Source organism: Drosophila takahashii, chromosome 2L (genome assembly GCF_030179915.1).
Source record: "Drosophila takahashii strain IR98-3 E-12201 chromosome 2L, DtakHiC1v2, whole genome shotgun sequence".
In the NCBI taxonomy this organism is placed as follows: domain Eukaryota; kingdom Metazoa; phylum Arthropoda; class Insecta; order Diptera; family Drosophilidae; genus Drosophila; species Drosophila takahashii.
This window is the reverse complement of record NC_091678.1, coordinates 1,632,833-1,660,214: the sequence shown is the minus strand read 5'-3', so window position 1 is coordinate 1,660,214 and position 27,382 is coordinate 1,632,833. Positions and strand designations below refer to the sequence as shown.

The window sequence follows — 27,382 nt, the reverse complement described above, 5'->3', positions numbered from 1 at the left end:
CACTTGCGAGGCGGAAATATTTTACTTATGAGTAATAAATTTGCTACACATTTTTTGGGAGTAAGCGATAATAAACTTCTTATCTTCATTTGAAAAGCAGTCCCTGCGCATTTTTCTTAACATTAACATCCAAAGTAGTAAACTTTAAACGCAAATAAATACGCTTAAGAAATTTGAAAATAATAAAGAAATGTTAGTTAATTTCTTTATAAGCATTAATTAATTATAACATAAATTATATTTGTATAAGTGCTTATATTACATTTATTTTTTGGAATACGTCTAAAACGCACAAAACACTTTGCGATAATCCAGTCAAGTATAAAACACCCTGTATTTAATATAATACGCTAAATAATCAAATATAACATATTTGGCCTTTTTGTATAATAAGATAAGAATGTGTGTATTATTTACTTCACGTGGTGAGCTCATTTCTACAAAAGATTCGTTCAGTTCAGTCAGTTTTTAGCTTCAATGGCTTTTGCAGTTCTTTTCTGGTCACTAACAATATTTATATTATTTAACGTTGCCCAACCAAATGAAAACTGTAATTTCGACATTAGCCTGGCCAACGGAAAAGTTACGGAGACATCCAGTGTGTTCCTAGGTGATAACATCGAGTTCGAGTGTAATCGGGGATACACATTGCAGGGAAAATCTTGGCATCTCGGCAGCGGAAATATTTTGAAGCGATTCTGTGCCAGTGAGTGGTATAAGTATTTTTTTTATATTCATAAAATAAAAATAACAATAATTAAAAGTAAAAATTATTATAATTTATGAGATAAAAATTTAAGATTACTGCTTATTAGAAAAAGGTATCTAATTAGAAATCAAATAATATATTACATGTGGTTCTCGACTATTATAAAAATTCATTCAAAACAACAAAAATAATAGTATTATTAATTATTTTATTTTTTAGAGGCGGGTTGCAGGGATTTCGAAAAGCCAGAAAACGGATTTATATCCGCCTACGGAGGAGGCTTAAGGGCGGTGATCGAATGCGATGAAGAGTTCGTTCTCCGAGGAAATCCCGGAACTTACTGCAATGGAACCGAGTGGATAATTCCGTTGGGAACCTGCCAGAAGAAAAGTAACCCAGGTGACTTTTCCTGCGACTTTGAGAGGGAGGATCTGTGCGGTTGGGAGGCCAGTGTAGCAATACCACAGCCATGGCAGCGAGTCAGTGCTGCGTTTGATTTCCTAAAAACAAAGTGCATCCGGCAGGATCACACCTTTCGAAGCGACGTCCAAGGACACTTTATTCGCTTGCAATCGCAGGTTCATGCTTCCCGGACCTCTCACTTCATATCGCCGATCTATCCCAGGGATCTGACTTTGGGCCACTCCCTGCGCTTTCAGTTCCAACTCTTCATGTCTCAGACGGGAAGTAAAAGCCTGGTAATCTCAGTGAAACCCTTTTCAATGCCAGTCCAGGATATGTGGCAGAGTTTCAGGGAGAGGTCAGTAAATAATTTGGTACACCTTTTCATTAATATAAATTAATTAAAATAATTAAATGCTTAAAGCTCCATCAAACTCATTGTATCCGGCGATCAAGGAACCAACTGGCAAAGCCATTCCATCCATATCGGTGAAATGGAGACCGATTTCCAGGTGGTCTTCACAGTCACGGAACCCAGCTCTCTAAACGGGGACATTGGCATCGACGATGTGGAATTTATCGAACAGTGAGATTAAATATTTAAGAAATTATGATAAAATGTATAATATACTTTATACAATATAGTACAATTTCTTTTTCCCGGATACTTTTTTGACTGAATTATATAAGGCAAAAGCCCGGCATGAATTACTGTTCATTCATCTTATCTTAATAATTTTACCTAGAAATATGAAACTCAAAATTCTTACATAAAATGTATACCAGAATATATAGAGCTCCCTAATCTACACTTCTGGTAGATAACATGTTTTCTGAGTTATATTCAGGAAATTGAGCCTAGTTTAGATCCGGCTTAAGGCGATTGTTTTTTTATTTAAAAATGATTTCCCAAAATGAATCAACAGCCTGTTTGAATCAATGCTGCGTTCTTAGTTAATAATATGAAACATTCAAAATTCTTGCTAGTAATGTTTTTTTATTATATAGCGCCCTTATCTACAAATCTACACTTCCTGTGGTGAACCATATTTCAAGAGTTATATTCAGGGAATTGAGCTGAATTCAGGGTCAGTCTTTCTTTGGCTTTCAAAGACTATACACTCCGCAATGGGTCCCCCAGCTTTTTCCGTTTTCTGGGCTCTGTCTGTAGTTATACTTAGTAACATGGGAAAAACCATGGGCTACTTCTGTGAGGAAACCGTGAATTTGGCAAATGGCACGATGACTATTGGTATTGGTTATCCAAAATTCGAGTGCAATTCCGGATATGAACTTCTTGAAAGACAATTGCCATTGGAAAGTTGCAAACAAGGTCTTTTAAGAGGGGAAAAATTTTTCTGCGCAAGTAAGTAGATTTAAATAGTAACAAAGCTTTTGATCAGTATTTTCAAATTAGTTATGTGCATTAATATTTGTTGAAGTTCAAGTTATTCGTATCATTATGTTATGTTTATCTTATTATTTATTCAAATCATTGGTTTAAATCATAAATTTGACATAAATAATATCGGCTTTCTATTGACATGAAATAAGGTAGAAATGACCCTAATCATATCCCATTTATCTAGAGAAGGGTTGCAAGGAGATTCCACAACCGAAGATTGGGAAAATTGTCAATACCGATGGATTAAAGGCAGTGCTCAAGTGCGATGAAGGATTCGTTTTGTACGGAAACAATGTCACATTCTGCAACGGAGTCGAGTGGAGCACTCAATTGGGATCGTGTCAGAAGACGAATCAATCCGTGCAATACTCCTGCGACTTTGAGGGTGAGGATCAGTGCGGATGGAAGTCGCATGGAGGGGGTGCATGGAGGAAGAACAGCGCTGCTAACGATTTTCACTCCAACAAAACGGGTCCCCAGAGGGATCACACCTTCGATAGCGACACCGAAGGACATTTTATTCTCATGGAAACGGGCCGTTCCAATTTATTCGAACCCGAACACTTTGTATCCCCCATCTATCCCAAGGATATAACTTTGGGAAACAAATCGTGCTTTCTGTTTCATACCTTCATGTTTGGAACAGGTGTGAAAAACCTAGTCGTGTCAGTGAAACCTAAATCAATGGATGTAAAACAAATGTGGGATGATTTCCAGGCGATGTAAGTTTTAAATTCTTACATTTTTCTCGGAAAAAGTTCTTATATAAAATTAAATGTTTCAGGTACACCAAATTAACTGTATATGGCGAGCAAGGTTCCCACTGGCAATACTATTCGATTCCAATTGATGAGATGGAAGAGGACTTCCAGGTGGTCTTCACACCCTCGGATCCCGAATCTCGTTCTGGGGACATTGCCATCGACGACGTGAAATTAACGAGAGGAAAGTGTATAGCCGAAAAGCCCAAAGCTTCTCCGTTACCAACGCCAGCAGAGCCCACAACCTCTACTCCAACCACCAAATCGATTATTACCACAAGCAAAAAGGATAACTGTTATGACTCCATAAATTTGAGCAATGGCAATGTGACATTGGAAAACGGTCGCCCAAAGTACAAGTGCGATTCGGAATACACACTACAAGGAAGTTTGAATGACGATTGCCTTAAGGGACTTATAAGAGGAGAGCGACTGTTCTGTGGGAGTAAGTAAAACTTAATAATGTTTGTTGCGCTAATTTATACCTATCAAAATGTAGAAGAAATTTTTCCAATCGGACCATACATTAAAAAGTAATAAGCAATGAGAAATAATGGATTACAAGCAGTGCAAGCAGTCGCTTTGCTGGGTGCATATCTCCGTCTCCCTCGCACTGATAGTCGGGGTACTCACTATTGCGTTCTCTCTTGTTATAATCAAATTTAACCAAGTTATTTCAAAAGCTATATTTTAAAATTAAACTAAACCGTTGACACTTACTCTTTTTTAGAGCATGGCTGTGCCAATTCCACGAATCCCCCGAATGGCATTGTCTTTAACGATGGTTTTAAAGCAGTGGTGAAGTGCGACGAAGGATTTGTCCTTTACGGCAACAAAGTCGCATACTGCAACGGAAATGAGTGGAACACTGAATTGGGATCGTGTAAGAAGGCCCATAAGAAATTGGAGTACTCATGCGACTTTGAGGGAGAGGATCAGTGCGGTTGGAAGGCCCATAGTGCCGGTAATACTCCATGGAAGAGGATCAGTGCCGCGAGTGATATTCATTCCAACAAAACGGGTCCCCAACGAGATCACACCTTCAATAGCGAAACCCAGGGACACTTTATTCGCATGGAAACGAGTACCGGATTCAGGGCAGTCGAACACTTTCTTTCCCCAATCTTTCCCAAGAACCTGACTTTGGGCAACTCCTCGTGCTTTGAGTTCTATATCTTCATGTTTGGGACAGGAGTTAAAAGCTTAAATGTCTCAGTGATACCCAAATCATTAGATGTTGGTGACATGGAGACTGAACCAGAAAAGGTGTAAGTCAATTAGACCTTTAATATTTTAATATTTATTGAATATGTTAGTACTTAATATTTTTTTAGTATTTTAATTAGGTTAAAACAATATGGACTTTTACTAAATTAGTTGCGCTCTTTTACCCTTTTTTTAAATTTAATTCTCAATTATTTAAATACATTTTTTTCTTAAAAACATAAATTGTTATAAGTAAACTGAAATTAACATATACATTTTTCTACTGTTTCAGGCCCACAAAATTCTTGAAATCTGGCGATCAGGGTGCCGAGTGGCTTCATTTTTCGATCCCCATCGACGAGATGAATGAGGACTTCCAGGTGGTTTTCACCGCCTCTGAACCCGACAATTATTATGGGGACATTGGCATCGATGATGTGAAACTGACGAAAGGAGAGTGCAGATCTCCCGAAAACATCGCATCTTCTGAACAGGATCCCTACAGGATAAGTGGAGCAACTAGTTCGAAGGGTTGGGAAAAATATACCATAGTCTTCTCTATATTAACAATGATCACTCTTTTATACAAGTGAGAGGACTTAGTAAAATAGGAGTATTAAGCTGATTATTATTATAAAACAGCCGGCACAATAATTCTTATTGTTTGGTGAAATTGTTTTCTCGTTTTATTTGTAATAAAGTATTGTGAATTAAAGATAAAGTGTTTATCTTCTATGGCGGTTATGAGAATCCGGAGGGCCTCCAGCGATTTGCGGTTATTTCAGAACTTATCACTTAGAGACCCGCTCCTCGTAACGCTCAATTGATAAATCTCGAGACTCGAAAAGCTGCCGAGCATCGATCGGCACTCAGTCTTCTGTCAGCTTTCGGAGATATATATTCATCGAGTACAGTGCATCGTATTCCCTACAATGGAATTTTTCTGGACTCTGGCACTGCTTTTGATATACAGTATAGATCACACAAATGGTCGCTGTGAAAGATCTTTAGATTTGGATCATGGCCAAGTAAATTTTCGAGCGCGAAATGTTGTGAGGTTCCGGTGCAATCGCGGTTATTCGCTGCAGGGAGTGCTAATGAAAACCTGCGATCGAAGTGGTCGCCTTCGGGGGGAAAAACCCTTCTGTGCCAGTGAGTGGAAAAAATGAATACAAAATTCACATCGATTGAAGTTTAACTGACTGATAAGAGAAAATAATAATATCTTTAATACTAAATAATGTAAACTATAATAATTAATATTTATAGTTCAACGATCTGCCAATAAAGGTACTTCAAAAGTTTTAAGAGAAAATAATAATATCAAAAATATTAAATAAACACAAACATGAAATTGATTTTAATAAATTACTGTGATATTTATTTTTTAGATTTTTAAAAATGATTGGAAATAAATGAAAAGTAAAATGCAGTTTTCTGTTATACCTTAACTTTCAACAACAAATTGAACTAAATGTTGTATTCTCGAAATCCTCGATATAAAAGAATATGTGGGTTTTGAAATATATAAATATTAAAAATTAAAAATTGTATATACATTAAATTCGAATTATAAAAAACCGATAAGGAAATATTAAAGATGGAGGATAGCTAAATAAATAACAAATAAATTAATTTTCCTGATAACTGATATCCCTTATATATTCCCAATTTCTAAGGAAGGGGCTGCGAGGAGCACGACGTGCCTGAGAATGGACAGATTGAAAGAAACTCCCTGCGGGCGGAGATCATGTGTCGCGATGGCTATGTGCTAGTCGGCAGTCGCACGGCCTTCTGCGACGGCGAGGAGTGGAACACCCAGTTGGGATCCTGTCTGCGTAGCAACCACACGGGTGATCATTCCTGCGACTTTGAGACCGAGGATCAGTGCGGCTGGGAGGCGGAGCAGAACTTCCGGCAGCCCTGGCGGCGCGTGAGTGCGGTTTCCGAGTTCCACTCCCTGGCCACGGGTCCCCATCACGATCACACCTTTGCCAGCGCATCCGGCGGCCACTATATGCGCATGGAGACCCAGCTGGGGGCCTTCGGGAGCTACCACCTGCTATCGCCTATCTATTCGAAAGACCTCAGCCTGAAGACCGCCTGCTGCTTCCGGTTCCATTACTTCATGTTCGGCGCCGGCGTGGATAGTCTGGTGGTGTCCGTAAAGCCCGTCTCGATGAAATTGACCGACATGTGGAACAGGTTCAGGGCCAAGTGAGTTTCGCCCCGAGCGGATGAAGAATTCGATAAGGCGGCGCATGCAACGCGATAAAGAGGGGGGAATTTACCCAAAGTATTATCAGAATGGGTCTAGCTAAGGCCTTTCGGAATATTACGAATTTCTCAAAAATTAATATATAGAGCTTTCTAGCTCTAGAAAAAAAATTTAAAAAATATTTCAGAAGGGAATCAGTAAAAGTTTTTTGGAAAAGAAATATATTTTGGCATTCTATATACAAAATCTGTATTCAAAAAAGGATTAGATCATTTCATATGGTTTTTCTTGCACTTTTAAATTTCAAAGACAAACTTTTTAGAAAGTTTTTAAACAGCATAATATTTGCAAAAATTCATTTAATATTTTAATATATTTTTAGTTAATCGATGAATTAAAGAATTCTGTTTTTTAAGAACTCTTTAATTAAGCCACTTAATTATTCCCATTTAATACCAGTCATAATTCTTTGCCTTACTCTTTAGCTCGAGCAAATTTGAGATGACTGGTTCACAGGGAGCCCAGTGGCTGGAGCATACTATCACCATTGACGAAATGCAGGAGGACTTTCAGGTGATCTTTACGGCCACGGATGCGAAAGCCGTCTTTGGGGACATTGCCATCGACGATGTGAAGCTTATGACGGGCAGCGATTGTGGGGTGGATGGCTTTACCACCACCACCGAACCACCGGCACCACCGACGGCCAGCAGCGAAGAGCCACTGGTCTTCGACATGCTGAATTGCACGGGGCGCTGTGGAGCCACCGATCCCGGTTACCAAACAACCAGAAGGGGTTACATCCTTGGCTGTGGCTGTGACGAAGATTGCCTCTCGAAGGGTACCTGTTGCCTCAACTATTTCGAGGAGTGCGCCAAGGGGATGGACACAACGACCGAAGATGAGATTAGTTCACCAGCACCAACGACCCCCACAACAACAACCACTAGCACCACAAAGAGGCTAGCAACAACGACCGAAAGAACAACTACCACAACAACTACAACGAAAAGGACAACGACGCCAACAACTACAACAACAACACCCAAACCAACCACAACAACACCGAAACCGACCACAACAACAAGAAAGGCAACAAGCACAAAGAGCACAACGACAACGAAGCGAACAACAACCACCAAAAAGCCAACAACAACTTCAACAACACGAAAGTCAACAACAACAAGTTCAACAACACGAAAGCCAACAACCACACCCACAACGCCCAGAACAACAACCACTAGAAAAGTTTTTACAACACAGAAAACCACAGTAACAACAAAAAAAACCACAACTACAACCAAAAAGAATAATTTGATAACAACGACTCCAACGAGAACCACCCCACCAAGTTCAAGTACCCGAAAAATCTTAGGTAAGCAAGATATTTCATTGAGATTTAAGAAATATAGTTTTTTTATATTTTATTACTTTAAATATAATCCCCCAGTAATCAGCACCACTGAAAAGCCGAAGAAGCGCATAACTTGGAAGGTTGACCCTGAGGAAATCGCTGGGCACATGGACACGAACGAGAGTAACCCGAATCCAGCTTTAATAGTCCTGTACCTTCTGGTCGGCGTAGTCCTAGTGGTAGTTTTGGCCAATGTCGGCCAACGCTGGATATTACCAATCAGTGGATCGAGAAATATCAGCGAGAAGGCCGTGAGTTTCAAGAAGGCATTCGAGAGTCTGAAGAGGCAGCCACGAAGAAGTAGCATAAATGATCCATTGTGCGACACCGATAACGAAGACGGTGATTATTTCGAGGAAATGGGCGTGGACATACGCAATAGAACCGATCTATGAGGGTGATCTATCTTCATGGGGGGACAAAAAATGTCCCAATCTAATTTACTTATGTTTATGCCTATTGTATAGGAAGTTATGAAATATGTATGATATGAAATAAACAAAAAAAAAAAATGAGTCAAATGTATTTGTGACAATACCAGATACTTAAGACTGTGCAATCGCCTTTCGGAAATGGCAAAAGGATGATAAAGTTATTAGATAAATAAGCATTTCGGGAAGAAGTACCCTTCCCTTCTAAATTCAAATACTCTCCAAGAATAACTTTGAATAACCCAATCAAATTAGGCAATATTGTGTCTATGAAAAGGGCAAGGAAACTGAAGATGCGAAGGGCAGGTGGGAAGTAGCTGCTACACATTATGGGTTCCGCAAAGTTAACCCTCGGGAATGAATCACTTTTGGACGCATTTAACGAGCTTCGAAGGAGTAAAGCAGCCACCCCGATCTGCGTCTATAATCAAATCTTGTGGGGAGTGTCAGTTTCTAGGAAAGAATGCCTCCGGCTCCGAGTTCCTGCGGATTCTGAAGCTGCTGTCAGTCAGTTCACCCCATATCCCATACTTTTACCGCCCTCTCCTTGGAATCCGGCTGTTGCACGTGTCCTGCCAGCGGCTGTTGCAACCACCGACTGCTGCCGCGATGGACGAGAAAAAAAGAAGGGAAGGAAAACGCTGAAGACCCAATAACCTAACCGAAAAACCCCAAGCCAAAGCAACCACCAACAGAATTTTCCGAGTTTTCCGTGGGCCGGCTCGTGTTTTAACAGCGGCTTTCGGTTGTGATTTACTGGCAGCTTAGCGTCTGGCACGGGACCAGTTACCAGTTACCACTTACCAGTAACCAGACAACCAGTAACCAGACAACCTCCATCACACCCTTTGTCTGCACCGGAAGAAATACAGAAAATTACAACTGAAACTAAGAATGCAAAGGGGAACTAATGAAAATCATTTCTGTAAAAGTATTTGCACAGTAAAAAAAATAAAAATATTTTGTAAAATTAATATATGTAAACTTATTCATTCTTCGTCCTACAAATTAGAAAACTTAATTTACATTTTGTAATTCAAATATTTTTAGCTGTTGTGAAAAATTTAAACACATTTCAATTTACACATTTTCAATTTATTAAACAAATAAATTACCAGAAAGTACAATGATAATGAAAGCATATTTTTATTGCAATTAATCAAATAAAAATTTAAAATAAAATAAAAATCAAATTAATTATAATATTATGTTTAATTTTTTTTTGAACATTTGAAATATATATTTTTTAATTTTTTCTTTTTTACAAATTTTAAGTTTTTTACCGTGTAAGAACAATTTGTGCGGCTCTCAGCAGAAATATTTTTCTGGGCATTTCACGGCAATTATTGCCCCTGGACCAGACGACTCCCAGACCAAAAAGCCCAACGAAATAGCAAGTTTGCACGCTCAACAAATTTTCACACAAGATTTTCCAGCCTTGAGTTTTCCGCAGCGTTTTGCATGCACCCCTGCTGCTTTTTGGGATTTTCCCTCTCCACCACCCGAAACTTTTATTTTTTTCCTGACTTCCTGTTTGCCATTGTGATTTAACGCCCGCCGTCGCTCTCTATCGACTCCTCACACATCATTTGGCGGCGAGAATTTTCCTGTTCCTCTGCTGTTTTTTCCTACTTTTCCCGTTTTAATTAAAAAGGCATTTTGATGGGCCAGACAGGAGGCGTGCCTCAAGTTGCTTTTGGCGCATTTTCACCCTAATGCTCATTGAGGACCTAATTAAATGGTAAGTAAGTCGGCTTATCTGCAAACTGCGAGGGGTTAAGGGTTGGACTATATATACATTTTTTAGGTTTTTTTCGGCTGCATTGCATGTGGAGCATCGTAAATTTCCTGGGGACAAATTTTTGCATGGAAAATTGCGTGGTAATGGGCGGGTTTCAAGGGGTTTTAAGGGGCTCAGGCTCACCTTATCTATCGCATTCCGGACAAGCCCACACACGTCGCTAAAACGTTGGTAAAAAGGGGACGCACCCTTGATACCCTGCTTTATTCCCTGCCAAGTCCCTAGGCCTGCGGCTGTCCTCTTCTTATCGCGGCAATAAATCGCATTAATTTATTGTTGTCGCCGCATATTTGGTGGAAAGGTGGAAAATCGACCCTCCTACTCAGCCCGTTTTTCCCCCAATGGGCTTGACCACTAAGTGGTGAAAATGGTAGGGCGGCAAGAAAAAGCGACAGCAACTGCATTATTATTGTTTTCAAGTTAGCAACATGTCAGGAATGTCTAGCTAAAAGCTACGGTAGTTTGAGACGCATTACAAAAATAATGACTTGATAAAAAATTAAATAGAATTTCTTACAATCGAAAATTTGTAAAGCGAAGCACATAAAAAATGATAATTATATGATATTACAAAAATTACAAATTCTTTTAAAATAAATAAGAAAATGATCCCATCCTGAAAACATTATTTTTTAATGGTTTAAAATATAACATTTTTGTATACAATTTAATTTTAAGGAATATTTTTTTTAAGAAAATTAGCCAAGAGTAATACCATTTACTAAAATCTAATTAGCAAATCTAAGTGCCCTTTTTTTGCAAGTGTGTTTTTGGTGGCGTATGCATATATCATTCCTCAATATCCCCCCACGACATAAAAATGTCTCTGCATTACGTTTTTATTGTTTTCACATTTCTATCAGCTGCGTCAGCATTTCAGTTTTGTCCTTTTAATCTCCATGTGCGAAATTGTTGCCTAAGATCCCAATCGGAATACGAAGGATATGGAACATGGGAGAGCCAGGACCCAGGGGCCTCCGAATATTTATAACACTACGGCTGCAATTTATTATGCAGTGTCTGGACACTGGTCAGTGGAAGTGGAAGTGAAATCCGAGTGGCGAGGAGTGGAGTTGAGTTTTGGCTACTTTAATGTGCCAGTCACCAAAGATGTCACCGTGTGTGGGGGTTTCGGGGGGTTAAGGGGCTCAAAAGGGGTGTTTCAGGCAACACACAAAACCTGGCCAAGATTTATGCACTCAAGTTATGGCGGAGCAGACTGCAACTTTATCGTTGGCACTGGGACTTTACACAGAGAAAAAACGGTCTACGAAAATGAATGAATTTGAGGAATATAAATTTTATATGACAGTTCTAAACTTTGTGGATTTAAATAAAAAAAAATAAAAACAAATAAATAAAATGTTTTCCAAAATTATTCAGAGCTATAAAATGTATTTTTAAATATTTAAGGTATCTTTATGTTCTTTAAATATATATTTTTTATTTAAAATGTATAATATTATAAATATTTACCAATTTCCACTCAGTTTCATAACAAAGTTGTAGATAAGACTATGTAAAAAATTTAATTTTGTTCACTGCACACTGCTGCTTTTCCTTTTGCCAGCTTGACCAGAGTTTCCACTTTCCCCCTCCACCCCTTTTCTCCTTTACTGCAGTTGTTGTTGTTGCCTGGTCTCGACATTTCCTGTTGCCGTCCGTTATCAGTTCTCCAAAGTTGTTGTCGACTGCAGATCTTTTTGCACTTCTTGTGTGTGTCAGCCAGTATTTTTGCCCAAGACTGTGACTACATTTAAATAAATACACACAAAGGAAAAACTAGAAAGCCCTTATTAAGTTGTCGAGTGCGAGTTTCTCGGAAAATGTAACAGTAAGAGTTATCATTTACTATTTTATGGCGAACTGAACGCACTTCAGAGCTCGTTAATAACGACAGCTAATAATTAAAAGGAGATAAGATAATCATTGTTTAAATATATTAAAAAACGTTTCCATTGCAATGCATTGTGAAGTATAAAAAATATATACTTTTTATATATATCACGAACCCTGCTAGAATTGAGGAAATGACAAGATATATGGTGATAGTTTTCCTATTGCCTTGAATGATTTTATAGGTGCAATATCTAACAAACTGATTGCTAATTTCTGATAAGTTCACTTGGTAAATAAAGAAATTTCTTATAAATAGCACAATATTTAAAAAAATCTCAGTTCTCGCTTCAAGATGGTCAAAGTGGTTTGTTTGCTGGCGGCTCTTTTGGCCTTGTTTCTGGTGGTTTTGGCAGATCCAGAAGAGTACGGTGAGTTTATCTGGACTTCCTCTCTGGACTCAATATAGCCGTTTGAATCAGTAGATACCGAGCACACTTGGGTAGCTGGATTCCTCTCGCTGCCATTTCCCAAAAACGCTGTACTGGGAGGCGTCTCAACCCTCGGATATTACGTATACGTAGGACGAGTGAAGTACGAAGGCGTATTTCCCGTTCAGGTGATTGCTGAGACCGGTGAAATCACGTGGAGCAACGGCACATATGCCTATGTAGGTACCAAAAACTATGAGCTCTTGGTGACGTCGAGCAACTCCTCCTTCGAGTGGATAACCAGTCATGATGGAAAATACGAGAGGGGTTTGGTAGCCGTTGGAACCTCGATCAGTGACGAAAGGGTTTTCGTTTGCCGCGCAATAACGTCGCTTGGTCAGCTTCCCGGAACCCTGATTCTCAGCTTAAAGGTCTGCCGCGTTTCAGGAAGTACGGTCAAGTATGACAAATACGAGGTTCTAGTGGCCCGATAAGCCCGTAAAGGATTTACACAAGTTTAATCAAAATAAAACATTTTAAAAGGCATACAAAATTTTGGAAAAGCTCCTGTACATTTTGTAAACAATAAAAAGGTAATTGTATTTTCTTCATTTGATTCTAAAATGAAGTTAGTTTAACTTAAGTTTCCCCATTAAAGTTTAACTAACATGACATAATATTTTTATACCCGTTACTCGTAGAGTAAAAGGGTATATTGTTTTCGTGCAAAAGTATGTAACAGCTAGAAGGAAGCGTTTCCGACCCCATAAAGTATATATATTCTTGATCAGGGTCACTAGCCGGGTCGTTCTAGCCATGCCCGTCTGTCCGTCCGTATGAAACTACAAAAGCTAGAAAGTTAAGATTTTCCACACATATTCTTGGGCTTCCTACGCACTATGGGGAATTTGACCACTTTTTTTGGCCAATATTAATAACTTCATCAATTTTAAAGATATCAAAGTAAAACTTTAGCAATCGTTATTATTTATCACAACGCATATTCTGCATGAATATCTTTCGGATCAGACAACTGTATCATATAGATGCCATAGGAATGATCAGATCAACTTTGCTATTTTTAGAGATAAATGCATAAAACTTGATAAGTACTGTTTTAATACAGTATTAAAACCACACAGAAAATTGTGTTAAAATCGGAAGAATATTTCTTTTAGTTTCATAGAACCGAAAATTCTCAGAGTTTACATGCCATTTCTTTCATTTTTTGATACAGTTATAGCTTTATTTTTCTTTTTACAACCTCCTAAGTCCGCTTTTATTGTCAAATGGTAGCGATAAGTGTTTTTGCCTTACTTTAGAAGACATTTCAAATGTATGTCTATTGATATCTTTCTTCCACAGTGCAAACAAAGGGGCAATTGCAAAATTTGAGGTTATGATCTAAAAAACTAAATTTCTCCAAGAATCGAAAAAAGTGAATTTTCTGACTACATTAATTTTAAAGAGAATTCCTTACTCTTTAATTCCCTAAGCTTTGATGGATGGACTCCGCTGGACTCGCTTTGTATCTCTATTTAAAAATTGGTTTTCTTTAAAAATATTCATGTTAGACCGGTCACAAAAAAAATCGATTACAAGAAAACCACGATTAATTTAGATTGTTTAATCACACAAATACTTAGTGCACACTACCCTCCCTTGAATTAATTCAAAAAACTCCACTTAAATTGCTTTAAGACTCTTATTTTTAGCAATTAAATAGTCTCAGCATTGCGTCAAATTTCTGAGGCGTGAAAATGCAACATACAGCAGCTGATCTAACAGCTGTAAGTTAGCAGAGGCGGCCTCTATCGAAATTCCTGAAACGTAACATTGAAGATTGGTCTTCTGTTAAAGTATTCTAGAAAACACAATTTTAGTTTAACGACTTTAAAAAAATGGGTTTTGGCCAAAAAAAGTGGTCAAATTCCCCATAGTGCTACGCAGCGCAAGTTTATTTCAGTCGAGCGCCACGCCCCCTCTAACGCCCACAATCGCCCACTAACGATTTTAAAATGTGTCCTGCGCCCACATCTTTAAACATTTCCGAGAAGTATAAATGCAATTTTGTTGTGTATATTTATACCTATCGAAATTTAGAAGACATTTTTTAAATCGGACCATTCATTAAAAAGTTATACGCAATCAACGTTATATATCCATCTCCCTCGCACTCCCTTTAGCCGAGTGACGGGTATTAGATAGTCGGGACACCAACCCGAGCACAGCGTTCGCACTCCCTTTAGTTGAGTGACGGGTATTAGATAGTCGGGAATCCAACCCGACTATAGCGTTCTCTCTTGTTTGGTCTTATATATAGTTAACTTTTTCTTTATCAAATTGTAGCCATAAAAACTCAGATAAGGATTCCTGATCCTAAGATATATGGCACCAGTATCGAAACGAACGATAGCTGTGCTCTGATAATTCTGAGACACATTTGTAGATAACAATTTTCAATAAAAGACGAATCAGCTACAAAGGAACCCCAGTTCCCATTTTATAATGGTCAAAGCTTCTCATTTGATTGTGGCGTTTTTCGCCCACATATCCGTTGTTTTTGCAAATCATGCCGGTATGTATAGAAGTGACCCACTACTCTAACTTCGATTGTAACAATGTTTGAATCTATCCGCAGACACCGAGCACACTTGGGTAAATGTTGGCCCGGGCCTCCCTTATCCAAGGAATGTCGTCGAGGGAGGCTTCTGGACAAATGGGACCCATGGATATTCCGTTTTTGTAGCCCGCCTTAATTTTTTTGAAGAGGGGTTTTGTCCCGCCTATGTGCGATTAGACTTACTCCATATCTTCTTCAACACCCCGAGTAATTCTTATACGGGCGTTAATTTGAATCATGACTTATTGGTGTCCACAGATGAGTTCGAATATAAGTGGGTAAATAGTCACAGTGCCCTACATGATATGGGTGTTGTTGCCGCTGGAACATCAGCCACATATGATCTAAAGTTTATCTGCCGGGCATTTACGCCCAAGGGCTTGATTCCTGGTAACCTCGATATGTTTCGAAATGGTTGCGCAGTTAACGGCGAGGGCCTAGTTTTTTCAGTTTACGACAAATACCAGGTTCTGGTGGGGGTAAGAAAGAGTGGATCTGGGGCTTGAGACCCATTAGGGCTTACATTACTCGAAATCGAAAAATCCCTCTATTTTAACTAAATCTTCTACCAACATAAACGATGTAAAAACTCAAACTTGCAAAAGTCCAAAGGTCCAAATAAACGTATTTTTTGATGAATAATAACGTTATCTTTATCATTAGCCTTCTTTCAATTGCAGAAAGTATATAAATCAAACAAAATAACCTCTTGACGATCGAACCTTCAAAACACAAAAGCTCTAATATCAAGTTTTGATTATACATTCGACTAAGTGAATACACTTTCTATCTGTGTATTAATTTTCCCCATATTCCCGCCACTTGGGTGAAAAATTAAAGAAAAAACAAGAGAGAACGCTATAGTCGGGTTGGATTCCCGACTATCTAATACCCGTCACTCAACTAAAGGGAGTGCGAACGCTGTGCTCGGGTTGGTGTCCCGACTATCTAATATTCGAACATTAGCTAAAGGGAGTGCGAGGGAGAAAGATATATAACGTTTTTTTGATTGCGTATAACTTTTTAATGAAAGGTCCGATTTAAGAAATGTCTGCTACATTTCGATAGGTATAAATATTCACAACAAAATTGCATTTATACTTCTCGGAAATTTTTAAAGATGTGGGCGCAGGACACATTTTAAAATCGTTAGTGGGTGATTGTGGGCGTTAGAGGGGGCGTGGCGCTCGGCTAAAATAAACTTGCGCTGCGTAGGAAGCCCAAGAATATGTGTGGAAAATCTTAACCTTCTAGCTTTTGTAGTTTCCGAGATCTCAGCGTTCATACGGACAGACAGACAGACAGACAAACAGACAGACGGACAGACGGGCTAGATCGACTCGGCTAGTGACCCTGATCAAGAATATATATACTTTATGGGGTCGGAAACGCTTCCTTCTGGCTGTTACATACTTTTGCACGAATATATCCTTTTGCTCTACGAGTAACGGGTATAATAATTGAAAAGCTGTTGTGGTCTTATTTTAAATTTTGTTTTTTTTCGAACTTTTGAAGGGGCACTTTACTTTCCTAGTAATCTGAGCTGCCAGTGGCGATCTAAATGTATGGATTTATGACAGGGTACGGCTACAAAGAATGCCTTATAAGCAGAAATAATCTTTAAAATATATAATAATGATTGGCCTGAGAGGACAGCAAAGATAAAAAATTGCAAATAAAGGGCACCACTCCACAGAATAGAATCACAGTTCTTTCTTCAAAATGTTCAAGGTGGGTTGTGTGCTTTTGTCTCTCTTCGGTATATTCCTGGCAGTTTTTGCTGCTCAAGGTGATTATGGTAAGTTTTTTGGAGCAGTACACTACCAAGATATAAGTACTTTAGCTACCTATTTGCAGACACCGAGCATACTTGGGTAGTTGCAAACAAGTCCATACCATTTCCAAGAAACGCCGTTGTGGCAGGCTTTTCGAACCAAGGATATTTCTTTTATGTAGCCCGCTGCCGATGGGACTTTCATGCCACTGCCCGAAATGCTTTGCCTGCCCATGTAAAACCAGAAGATCCCGGAAGAATTTGGTACAACCTCGACAGTGGTGCAAGGGAAGAAATTGATGCAGATTATCAATTACTGGTGAAGACTGATGAGTTTGAATTTGAGTGGATAACCAGCCATGATGATAAATTCGAAAGGAATATGGTATCCGTTGGTTCTAATATGAGGAGAGAGCGGACTTTCCCCTGCCGGGCAAATACGAACATGGGCTTACTTCCTGGACACTTTGCTTTCGGGATTGGATGCATGGTTAGCAGCAAAGATTTTCCGCTAACCAAGTTTGACAAGTACGAGCTTCTGGTGTCCCGATATGTTAAGCCAACAAGTTGTGCCTAAGCTTAAACATTATTGATCCGTCAAGCTAGAGATGGGAAACTCACAATTTGTAGATTTCTTTGTCAAACAAAAGGTTTTTAATAAAAATCATTGTTAAGCACAATAAAAAAATGGTAAAAATAAATACCTGGATTTATGAGACAGCCGAACTAAAATAAGTAGCCCCATAAATAAATACATTAACCGATTGCTCTAATTGCGTTTTAATTTAGAAAGCTGCGATTGGCAATAACTCTGAAATGGGATCAATGAATTCTGTTTCCGATTGTGATAACAGACAGACAACGTTGTTGATACAGAAAAGAATATAAATTATTTTTATATAACGAATATAACGTACTTTTGGGACTATTGGGAAATTTAAATAGAATTAATTTTGATATCTGGTACCAAAAAAGTAATCCATTCTTTTCTCAGTAAAACCTAGTTTGCTAGAAATCCGCTTAAAGGCCAACCATCGGGAAACTAAGTTTCTTCTTGCCGCTTTCCATTTTCATTGACGTCATCACTGGGATCTCAGGATCATCGTGGTAATCACCCAGCAGCAGCATAAAAACTAATTAAGCATCACATTTCACATCCAATTCGACCTCTTGCTCCCCTGAGTATCCGCAAATGGCAGGAAAAATAATATTGCAAAAATAAGAAAAAAAGAAGAAGAAAATCTAAGCAGAGGAAAAGAAAAAGAAAACCGAAATCGAAATATAAGCCAAATAAATTTCTCGTTCACCAAATGCGCTTTCATAATTAATATGAAAAACAAGGGGAGAAACAAGGAGCCAAGTCATAGCTGCCATGACAACAAATGGAAATGAAAAGGAAAAATGGAAAATGGATGGGGTGAGTGCACAAGTTTCCCCTCCTTCAATATTTTCAGGGTCTGGCTTCGGGATTGATGTGCATTACACAAGGACTATTCCGTATCCACATTCGCATCCGCAGGCGAATGAAAAGTGCAGCAAAGCACTATGGGTAAAAATCCCAATTTTGGTGCATAAACCTATTTATTTTCATAATTTATTTTAATGAATGGACCATACTAATCGATACTTGACATCTTCATTTGAAGAAAGCCGCCTTCCAAAAATTTTTGGTGGCAAATCTGTACTTTTGCCACTGCAACAAAGTTGCCTGATAGAGAGACCTAGCAATGTCGGAAAATTGAGAGAAAAATTAGCTTACTTTGCTTGTTAATTGTGTGGTGTGAAAGAAGACTTTCATAAATCTGAAAATGGAAATTCCTTGGAAAGGTATTTGTTAATGTATATTAGCTTAAATGTTTGCTTTTATGTGTCTTGTTGTCCAACTGTAAAGTGTCTTATATGTGTATCTTTATAGATTTGAGCTAGCGATTGTGTTTTTGTTTGTGAAGTATAACTTCTTAATGGCACAGAGTTGCAAAGAAGTAAAAACGAGGAATTAACCACAAAAGTTCCCTTGTTGCCATACAATTAACCATTTTTGCTCATTTTTGCTCCTTTTTGGTAAACTTGCGTTTATCTAGCCACATATGAGTTCACCTTGTATAGGACTAATTACATTTGGTTCCCTATGAAGCCACATCATTATTGAAAAATACATTGTTCCTGTTGACTCCTTAGCAAAAAGTGCATCAGAACCTAGACACAAACTTTGTTTGTAGCGCAGTTTTCTGAATCATCTTTAATAAGAAAGTAAGAAAATTAATTTTAAAAAATCCAAAACAATTCACAAAAACTTGGTGAGTGGGTTATAAATTAAGGACATAAGGTATCTTTGGGTCAGAAAAGCATTGTAGAAGAAAATTTTTGTATTTAATTTATAAACGCTGTTCACAAATTAAGATTATTTAATTTTGCAATGACTTTCAAACTTTGAATGCTCCCACCTTCTCTTGTGGTTACGTTAGATTACATCTTCAAAAAGGATCATACACAAGACACGTGTAACTATTTAATTCCGAAAAGAGTAACAAAGTTGGTGACCACTCTTGAAGATATATCGCAAAGGACGTAGAAAAATGAAGATTTTCTTAAATTAAAGATACGGGAAATACCAGAGCCGCAGTGGCAAATTATGCTTAGAAAAGCCGTATTTATCGAAATAAAATGGTGGCATGTGTAATTTTTAACAATTACTTAATAAAAAAAAAATTTTAACTACTAATATCAAATAAAGCACAAAAAAAATTTCAATATAATATCTTTTAAACTTGAGTTTTTCAACCAAAAACGGGTTTTTTACCCATAGTGCAAAGGCAGAATTACTAAAAGTTTACGCTACACTAAAGAAAAAAAAAATGTATATAAAACAAAAAAAAAACAAATATTTCTTAAAAATAATAATGATTTTATCTTCTTTAAACTCTTTTTTTTCCATAAATTTTCTGACTTTATTATACTTGGAACATGAAAAAAAATATCTATTATTTTGAAAATAAATATTTTAATACGAAAATATTTTAAATAAATATTTCTCGTAAAATACAACATAAACTGAACATTTTTTAAAAGAAGCCAAAATGTACCATAAATGAATCCAATTACTCAAAATATTTTTTTCCCCTCTGAACCTTTTGAAAAACATATCGAAAATCAAACAATTGTCTTTCCTACATTGGCACACAACATTCATTGTGCCTGGCACGCCCGGCAATTGATGTGTTGTTTTTTCACCAGCCACCAGCTGTTCGAGGAGCTGGAAAAGCCGAAGGAAAATCTGGCGGGAATGCCGGGAAAGGGAAAGGGAAGAAAAGCCAAAAGAAGCTGCAACATTGCATGGTTTAATCAGCAGCTTACAAGGGTAAACAAAGGGAGAGGAAAGCCAAAAAGTGCATGAATCGAGGAAAAGTGGGCTGAAAAGTGGGTGGGTAAATGCGATCCATCAAAATGAAATTGAAATCTTTTGCTCATTTTTGAGCTTCTCTGGGCGAGAGGCGGTGGGTTGAAAGATACAAAAATTGGGATTGAAATTCGCATTTGGCATTGCAGTTTGTCTTTGGCTTGACTTGGCTGCTCCTGTTCGTCCTGCTCCTGACTATCCCGATTCCACAGGATGCTGCCTGCTCCCAACTCCCTTTGAACATTTCTACCCCCCTGCCATGTCAATCAATGTCAATAAAACAATTACTGTCACTTGCAGCTGGGCGAAAGGCAAGGACAAGCGAAAGGGAAAAGGGGCGGGAATTGTGGGAGAGGCAGCGGGATGAAAAGGATGAACAGCCAACGACTTTGGACTTGGTGTCATGTTCGAGTAGCTGGCAAAGGGAAAGCGAAGGGGAAAAGGGAGTCGAGGGACGCAGGACAGAGGACGAAGGACTCCCCTGCAGTTGTCGCAGCTGGAGTTTTCAAATCGAAGCGGGCTGGCCACTCAACAAAAACCCGCCCACACGCTGGGCAAAATGCACTGGCATAAAAATAGGGAAAAGTGCCAATATTTTAAAGTTTTTTTATGTTAAAACTAAAATGTATGAGAATTTCCATTTCAAAAGTATAATATGCACTGAGAGTAACTAAAAAATATTTTAAACCTTAAATTATTTTAAAAAGTTTATTAAAAGTGATAAATTTATTGGATATATTAAAACGAAATATGTATTTTAGTCTTCAATTTAAAATCTCAACAACATTTACCTATTATAAACAGTTAAAAATAACTACAAATAAATATAAAAACTACACGATAAAACTTTAAAGAAAAGGGGTAGAGCTAATGGGATTTATTTAACTAAGAATGCAATCTAAATCTTCCAGTTAAAATCTTATCAACATAAACTTTTAGTTTTATTTTAAAATCGTTTTAAGCCTTTGTATTTGTATTTTTGATATTGTTCTGGGCTACAACAGTCTTTAATCTAGCAAATAAAATATTAAAATAGGTTTACCTCTTTTTTTTGAGTAAACGTAAAAAAAAATATTAAAATACAAAAAAAATCTTGCTACCTTAAAATATAATTTTTCAAAAAAAAAAATATTAGGGAATTTTCCTGATTGAAACTGAATGTATGGTTACGCAAGTGTAAGCTCCCTATGCTGCCGTTCAGGGCCCAAGGAGAAACTTCTCCCTTTGCCGCATTTTGGGGTAAAGTGTTTGCGGTTCTGCATCTCTGGTGCCCCACTGGCCACTTCGCCCCCTCTGTCACTCCCTGTTATTGGCAATAAAACCCAACCGTTCCCCCTTCCAAAAAAGGGGAACTCAACTCCGTCAGAGAACTCGACTCAACTCCATTGGCACTGTGACAAATCGTTTGCTTTAGACATGGCCTGCCATTGGCATAATCGTTCAGTCATTGCAGTTTCTGTTGCACAGTGGCCCTATCCCGTTTCCCTCCTCCCCCTTTTTAGCCCCCTTTAACCCGCCCCTGGAGCCAGCAACATTGTGTCTAGCTTTGAGTTACATTGTCTACGCATCGAAGTTGCGTTGACAGCCATCGACATTTGCTGGAGGTTTTTGGTCCTCTGCAGCCACATGCATTATACATGAACCACCTCGAGAAACCTCCTCGAAAACCCCCCAAAAAACCCTGAAAGTTCAGATGAAGGAGGTGGATAAAGGAGGCAGGAAAGCCAGCAAAAGTGGGCAGAAGAAGTTGCAGGAAGGAGAAGCCTTTTGGCAAGCCATGACAAACTTTGTGTTTAGCCAACATTCGAAATTAAAAGTAAGAGGGCAACTCTGGCCAAATCAAGGCGACACAGTGAAAGCAAAATGCACTTGGAAAAAATGTTGGTTATCTGGCAAATATAAGCATAGGAATTTTAAAAAGTTAGTCGTAAAATATAATGTTATTAATTAATTATAAATAAAATATTTATTTTATTTATAGTTACTATAAATACAATTTATTTATTAAATTTCCCTTATAAAATGTAGTATCTTATATTTTTAAACTAAAAATTCGATTTATTTATCACTTGAACAATTTACTAATATTTTTAATAAAAAGAAAATTATTATTTATGAAATTTTAAATTAAAAAAATAAATATAAAAGTAGAAGTGATTCTTTCAAATTGTTGACCAACCTCTTTATGTGGCTTAATCACAATGTTAATTTTTTGCAAGTGTTGAATATTAGTAGCGGGATGAAAAGTTTTGGGAGAAGGCAATTGAAGGCGGGAGGAAAATCGCCAATGGGGCTCCGTTCGGTTCGACTCAATTTGAGAGTCTGGGATTGTGCATCTGCCACTGTGATTGGCTCAGAAATCACAGAAGTGTGCTGCACTTCGCAATAATCCGAGCTGGATGGAATGCTCCTGCTTTCGCCTCCATAATGTAGAAAAGTCCAGGAAAGCCTAGACACGGGACTCTATTTATAAAGGTGGTCGTCTAATGGATTGGATTGGTTTTTGCCAAAGCAAACTGATTGAATAAAGAAGTCAGAGAAATCAGAAAGCATTGGAAAATTGCTAATTACGTAATCACCTGAAAAAATTGGAATTTTTGTACTCAGAAAGAAAGTATGTTATGAAAAGATAATTTATTTTCAATGGAAATAATATTTGTTTAACTTGGATATTTTCTTTACTTATATATTAAATTAATTTTCTCATATTTCTTAATACATAAATTGTTTTAATACTCATTCCAAAATGTTCTGGACTCAATTGATTAATAAAGAATCAAATTCCATTACTTATTTAGCACTAGGAATTCCCCGCTCTTCCATCAACTAACCCAAGCTGAATCCTAATTAATTGATAGATTATGAATGCCTAATACCCAACCACCTGGCTGCCCATCCCTTGCCCCTAATGAATACAATTACAATTAGTCAATTAGCTAATCGTCTTTGCTGCTTGCCGGTGAATAAACCGAGTCAATTCAAATGTATCTGACGGATGCATAAGTATGCATATGTTTCGGAGTTCAGTGGGTGAGTGTGTCTCTCCGGGTATCCGGGAGTATCTGTGACAGATTCCGCCCACAGATCGGATCACTGCATTATTCATTCAGACTGCATGCGGTTCTCAGTCGTGGAAAAGGGCGAAAAATGGGGGAAAAGTGAGGGAAATGGGCGGTGCAAGGTGGGAAAGTGACAAACGAGCTGTAAAAATTGTTCCACACGAAACCAAATGAAATATTCACGAAATTGTTGAAGGAACTGCAAATGAATTATAAAACGTGCACGCTTACTGAAGGCGACAGATGAATAGAGATGGATTTGCAGGGGGACGGGGGATCCTGTATCTATGGAATGGATGTCAATGATGACGATGATGTGACATTCAATGATGATGGATTTTGGCAAGTGTTCGAGCAAAAGATGTCAATAGAAGCGGAAATACAACGAAAAATGAAACAGTAAAAGGGGAAATGTGAAACACACACACGGATATATATGGATAAAACTGGTTATTTTAAGAGAATAGAAGAAAGTATCTACAAATATTAAAGACTACAAATGTGTTTGGAGTTTAAAGATCAGCTTTGCATGGCCTATATTCGAACTAGGTGCTTATCGATAATGACGACCACTTTACTTTTACTTCACTTTTTTTTTAAAACGATACTATCGATACTACCAAATTGCTAAATAATACAACCATCGATAGTATCGATAGTGCCTTCGATTGTTTTACTTATCCCAAATGACAACCACCAAGTTTTTATATGCAAAATGTAAACAATTTATTCAATGGATAACAATAAAACTAAGCAAAATCCGTTCAGGTGATCAGTTCTTTATCCTTGGTCCTTCTTTTCGATCGCTGCCGTTGAAATTTGTTGGTTGCCGCTGCTTTGACTTACAACATCCACTGAGGTTCTCCGCAGACACACTGCTTGATCCTCTTCTCCAGATTCTTCAGGATGCTTATCAAGTCCTGGCACAGGTTGTCGCGACTGGGGCATCCCTTGCATGGCTCTCCACCGGGACCGCATGGCTTGCAACCGCAGCCTGGCTTCTTGGTGGTCGTTGGTGCCCTCTTGGTCGTTGTTGCCCTCTTGGTCGTTGTTGCCCTCTTGGTTGTTGTTGCCCTCTTGGTCGTTGTTGCCCTCTTGGTCGTAGTTGCCCGCTTGGTCGTTGTTGCCCTCTTGGTCGTTGTTGCCCTCTTGGTCGTTGTTGCCCTCTTGGTCGTTGTTGCCCGCTCGGTCGTTGTTGCCCTCTTGGTCGTTGTTGCCCTAGTGGTTGTTGGGCATGGTGTTGTGGTTGTTGTTGTCGTGGTTGGGCGCGGTGTTGTGGTTGGTTTGGTTGTTTGGCACACTGGGGTGGTTGTTTGGCACGGTGGTGGTGTTGTTGGGCACGGTGGTTGTGTGGTTGGTGGCGGTCTGCATGTTGTAGTAGGTTCCGGTTCCGGGCAACCACATGGAAGTGACGAAGAACTTACATTGCCGATCAGCAGGACACTCGCTATTAAATTCAATAAAATTGCATTATTTTAAGTAATTAAAAAAATCAGTGGTCCTTCTTAAAAATTACCAATCAAAAGGCAAAGAGTAAACTTCATGTTGATTTTTTTTCTTCGTCGCCTTGGTGGTGCAACTGAGTTGTCGGAGGAAAGCTGAGCCGCTGACTGATGCCTTTCTTGGGCTCTTCAATCCCGTTTTATAGGCACTTTCGTTCCTCAAAAGTTGTAGTTAAAAATAAAGCGAGCCCCGTTGGTTCCGATCGGATGCGATCCAGCTGCTGTTATTATTATTAGCCAACAACTGATCCGAAGTTTGCTCAAGTTCAAGGTTGCGCATACGCCCAGTGTTTGCTTTGCTGTCGCGTGCAAAGCATTTTTATTGTTTCATGGGTCATATGGTTAAAATGTTGTCATCAGGTAGCTTGTAGGCTTTATATTTTAATCCTTATAATATTCTATCATTTTTTGTATTTTTTATAAACTCTATAATTGAATAAATGGATATTTTTTTTCAAGAAATAAATTGTATCGATAGGATATCTCTTTAAATATTTCACAGCCCCTTAAAATAGTAACCACATAACCCAAGACAAAGTGCCAACGATATTTCTTAGCTATTAAACTTTGTCGCCTATTTCCTGGCCGCAAGAAGTAAAACTAATCAAATAATCATAAGCTCTAATTTCAATTCAACAACTCTGCAACAAAGTGCTGTTCGTTCGCCAGCGATTTTGTGGGCACAACAAAGTCGGTCCATAAAGAGTCTTCGATCTGGAGGAATCGCATTTGCATGCTGTTCGGGAGGGGAAAATTGCCGTGTGGACAATGCCGAGATGACTAGAAACGCGCAACAAAATGCCATAAAGTAGTGGGATTGGAATTGGGACTACGATGGGAATGGGAATGGGATGCATCTGCCACGGGCAGAGCCACAATGCCACAACATCGCAGATGCAGCACCACAAATTTCCGAACCCATCCCTATATGCAGGAGCCACCCAACTTCAGACCATCGAGAACTCTTGTCGCCACTGACACGTAAACTATTTGGCACGCAATGCACTTGGCGACTTGCTGATGTTGACGCACATAAAATGCCAAATGCTGTGAAGGATGTCGATGGGGGAGATGGCGATGTGATGGCGATGGTGATAGGGATGGGGCTCCTCCTACTTTAGATACTGCCCCAGCACTTCCCGGCTTTCGCCCCACCTTCCCACGGAAAAGCCACCAAGCAATTTTCCTCAGGACTCTCGCTTCTGGCAGCGGCATAATGCGATTTGGGAATTGATTGCGCCAGGCACTCGACAAATGCGTGCAGAGTATGGTGCACCGCAAGAAAGCTAAATAAAAAACGAGGTGAATGCCATCAAAGGATTCACACATACAGTAAAAAAATCCTTTTGGAACAATTATCAATATCCTGAAATATTATATGGAGGACCTGATATAAAGAACTATAAGATATATTTTATTTTCAGAAATAATTTAAGACTGAATTTACATTTTGTCACTTTTGCAATTTACGAGGTTAATGAAATTGTATTAATATATTAATTTTAAAAAAGAAAAAGTTAACAAAATATTTAGACAAGTAAATAGATCCCAAAATCATAACATCTACTTTAAAACATAATTTTTTATAAATTGATTATCTCCATTTTATTTTTAAAGTTTAAAATGAAAGTAGTATAAGCTTGTTTAATTTTTAATAAATTACAAGAAATGTTTTTATTAACTTTTATTTTATTATTGACATTTTTCAAAATATGAAGGTTTAAGTTTGTTAATGCTTTAAAATATTTTACAATTTAATACAACCCACTTTTTAAGTTTTTCCCAGAATGTTTAAACTTATGTTTAATTTCCAAAAAGTATATTTTGAGGTATTATCCGTAATAATAAAATATTTTTATATATTTCAGAATAGAATACAATTTTGCAGCAGTGTACAGCTGCCGGTTCAAATTGGAACACCACTCCTTTACGAAACATCAACTAGCTGAGCTCTCAACCCCCCAAAAAATTCCGCACTCATTTTACGCAAATTACATTTTGCGTTTCGTTGGTCGGTCAACCCCGAAAAAGCGAGTGGAAAAAACCACAAAAGCCGAGTAACCATTTGCAATACAGTTTTTAATATGCCATTCATCAAGACGATGTGAGATGTGAGAGGTATTTGGATTTGGATTCGGGAGGAGGAATGCCACTTGTAGACTGTTTGTAGGCCTGTCATTCAGTCCGACTTTATTGACGGGGCGTCCGCCCGGTCACGTGTTGCCAACAATTCAATTTGAAACTCGTAACTGCACCACCCAGCAACCCAGCAATCCAGTCACCCAACCATACTTGCCCAGCATGACGCACTCATTCATCTCCAGAGCTCCTCCTTCGACCAGGAACACTATCCCCTGTCCACTTGTCCACTTGTCCCATACACTTTTGTTCTGCAACAACTAACACAACACAA

The 27,382-nt window shown here is 38.3% G+C and overlaps 7 protein-coding genes across 7 annotated transcripts; 6 read left to right on the top strand and 1 right to left on the bottom strand.

The window, feature by feature from the left end:
- Positions 1–477: 477 nt before the first annotated feature.
- Positions 478–1,701, top strand: LOC123003263 (Scavenger receptor class C, type III). Its single transcript, XM_044395286.2, has 3 exons — positions 478–706; positions 929–1,469; positions 1,536–1,701. The coding sequence occupies exons 1-3, from the start codon at positions 478–480 to the stop codon at positions 1,699–1,701; spliced, it is 936 nt and encodes a 311-aa protein (XP_044251221.2).
- Positions 1,702–2,296: 595 nt separating this feature from the next.
- LOC138912379 (uncharacterized) lies at positions 2,297–4,278 on the top strand. The gene is made up of 5 exons (XM_070213118.1): positions 2,297–2,477; positions 2,701–3,238; positions 3,301–3,722; positions 4,008–4,220; positions 4,259–4,278. Exons 1-5 carry the CDS (start codon positions 2,297–2,299, stop codon positions 4,276–4,278), a joined length of 1,374 nt encoding a protein of 457 aa, XP_070069219.1.
- Positions 4,279–5,400: 1,122 nt separating this feature from the next.
- On the top strand, positions 5,401–8,626 carry Sr-CI (Scavenger receptor class C, type I). Its single transcript, XM_017159601.3, has 4 exons — positions 5,401–5,635; positions 6,163–6,700; positions 7,187–8,076; positions 8,152–8,626. The coding sequence occupies exons 1-4, from the start codon at positions 5,416–5,418 to the stop codon at positions 8,508–8,510; spliced, it is 2,007 nt and encodes a 668-aa protein (XP_017015090.2). The 5' UTR covers positions 5,401–5,415; the 3' UTR covers positions 8,511–8,626.
- Positions 8,627–12,537: 3,911 nt separating this feature from the next.
- LOC108069488 (uncharacterized) lies at positions 12,538–13,216 on the top strand. Its single transcript, XM_017159581.2, has 2 exons — positions 12,538–12,614; positions 12,669–13,216. The coding sequence occupies exons 1-2, from the start codon at positions 12,539–12,541 to the stop codon at positions 13,106–13,108; spliced, it is 516 nt and encodes a 171-aa protein (XP_017015070.1). The 5' UTR covers position 12,538; the 3' UTR covers positions 13,109–13,216.
- Positions 13,217–15,118: 1,902 nt separating this feature from the next.
- On the top strand, positions 15,119–15,896 carry LOC108069482 (uncharacterized). The gene is made up of 2 exons (XM_017159575.2): positions 15,119–15,192; positions 15,256–15,896. Exons 1-2 carry the CDS (start codon positions 15,123–15,125, stop codon positions 15,741–15,743), a joined length of 558 nt encoding a protein of 185 aa, XP_017015064.1. The 5' UTR covers positions 15,119–15,122; the 3' UTR covers positions 15,744–15,896.
- A 1,052-nt stretch (positions 15,897–16,948) lies between these two features.
- LOC108069484 (uncharacterized) lies at positions 16,949–17,671 on the top strand. The gene is made up of 2 exons (XM_017159576.3): positions 16,949–17,035; positions 17,095–17,671. Exons 1-2 carry the CDS (start codon positions 16,960–16,962, stop codon positions 17,586–17,588), a joined length of 570 nt encoding a protein of 189 aa, XP_017015065.2. The 5' UTR covers positions 16,949–16,959; the 3' UTR covers positions 17,589–17,671.
- Positions 17,672–24,309: 6,638 nt separating this feature from the next.
- Sgs3 (Salivary gland secretion 3) lies at positions 24,310–25,011 on the bottom strand. Its single transcript, XM_044395285.1, has 2 exons — positions 24,984–25,011; positions 24,310–24,914 (listed from the first exon to the last, which is right to left on the bottom strand). The coding sequence occupies exons 1-2, from the start codon at positions 25,009–25,011 to the stop codon at positions 24,310–24,312; spliced, it is 633 nt and encodes a 210-aa protein (XP_044251220.1).
- Between the last annotated feature and the right edge of the window lie 2,371 nt (positions 25,012–27,382).

Excerpts from the sequence above, each read along its gene's own strand:
- LOC123003263 (XM_044395286.2), top strand. The coding sequence starts at position 478 with ATGGCTTTTGCAGTTCTTTTCTGGTCACTAACAATATTTATATTATTT. Across the intron at positions 707-928 it reads TTTGAAGCGATTCTGTGCCA|AGGCGGGTTGCAGGGATTTC; the intron begins GTGAGTGGTATA and ends TTTATTTTTTAG. Across the intron at positions 1,470-1,535 it reads TGGCAGAGTTTCAGGGAGAG|CTCCATCAAACTCATTGTAT; the intron begins GTCAGTAAATAA and ends AAATGCTTAAAG.
- LOC138912379 (XM_070213118.1), top strand. The coding sequence starts at position 2,297 with ATGGGAAAAACCATGGGCTACTTCTGTGAGGAAACCGTGAATTTGGCA. Across the intron at positions 2,478-2,700 it reads GGAAAAATTTTTCTGCGCAA|AGAAGGGTTGCAAGGAGATT; the intron begins GTAAGTAGATTT and ends CCATTTATCTAG. Across the intron at positions 4,221-4,258 it reads TGAGGGAGAGGATCAGTGCG|AGGATCAGTGCCGCGAGTGA; the intron begins GTTGGAAGGCCC and ends ACTCCATGGAAG.
- Sr-CI (XM_017159601.3), top strand. The coding sequence starts at position 5,416 with ATGGAATTTTTCTGGACTCTGGCACTGCTTTTGATATACAGTATAGAT. Across the intron at positions 5,636-6,162 it reads GGAAAAACCCTTCTGTGCCA|GAAGGGGCTGCGAGGAGCAC; the intron begins GTGAGTGGAAAA and ends CCAATTTCTAAG. Across the intron at positions 8,077-8,151 it reads AAGTACCCGAAAAATCTTAG|TAATCAGCACCACTGAAAAG; the intron begins GTAAGCAAGATA and ends ATAATCCCCCAG.
- LOC108069488 (XM_017159581.2), top strand. The coding sequence starts at position 12,539 with ATGGTCAAAGTGGTTTGTTTGCTGGCGGCTCTTTTGGCCTTGTTTCTG. Across the intron at positions 12,615-12,668 it reads GGCAGATCCAGAAGAGTACG|ATACCGAGCACACTTGGGTA; the intron begins GTGAGTTTATCT and ends TTGAATCAGTAG.
- LOC108069482 (XM_017159575.2), top strand. The coding sequence starts at position 15,123 with ATGGTCAAAGCTTCTCATTTGATTGTGGCGTTTTTCGCCCACATATCC. Across the intron at positions 15,193-15,255 it reads TGTTTTTGCAAATCATGCCG|ACACCGAGCACACTTGGGTA; the intron begins GTATGTATAGAA and ends ATCTATCCGCAG.
- LOC108069484 (XM_017159576.3), top strand. The coding sequence starts at position 16,960 with ATGTTCAAGGTGGGTTGTGTGCTTTTGTCTCTCTTCGGTATATTCCTG. Across the intron at positions 17,036-17,094 it reads TGCTGCTCAAGGTGATTATG|ACACCGAGCATACTTGGGTA; the intron begins GTAAGTTTTTTG and ends ACCTATTTGCAG.
- Sgs3 (XM_044395285.1), bottom strand. The coding sequence starts at position 25,011 with ATGAAGTTTACTCTTTGCCTTTTGATTG. Across the intron at positions 24,915-24,983 it reads TACTCTTTGCCTTTTGATTG|CGAGTGTCCTGCTGATCGGC; the intron begins GTAATTTTTAAG and ends TGAATTTAATAG.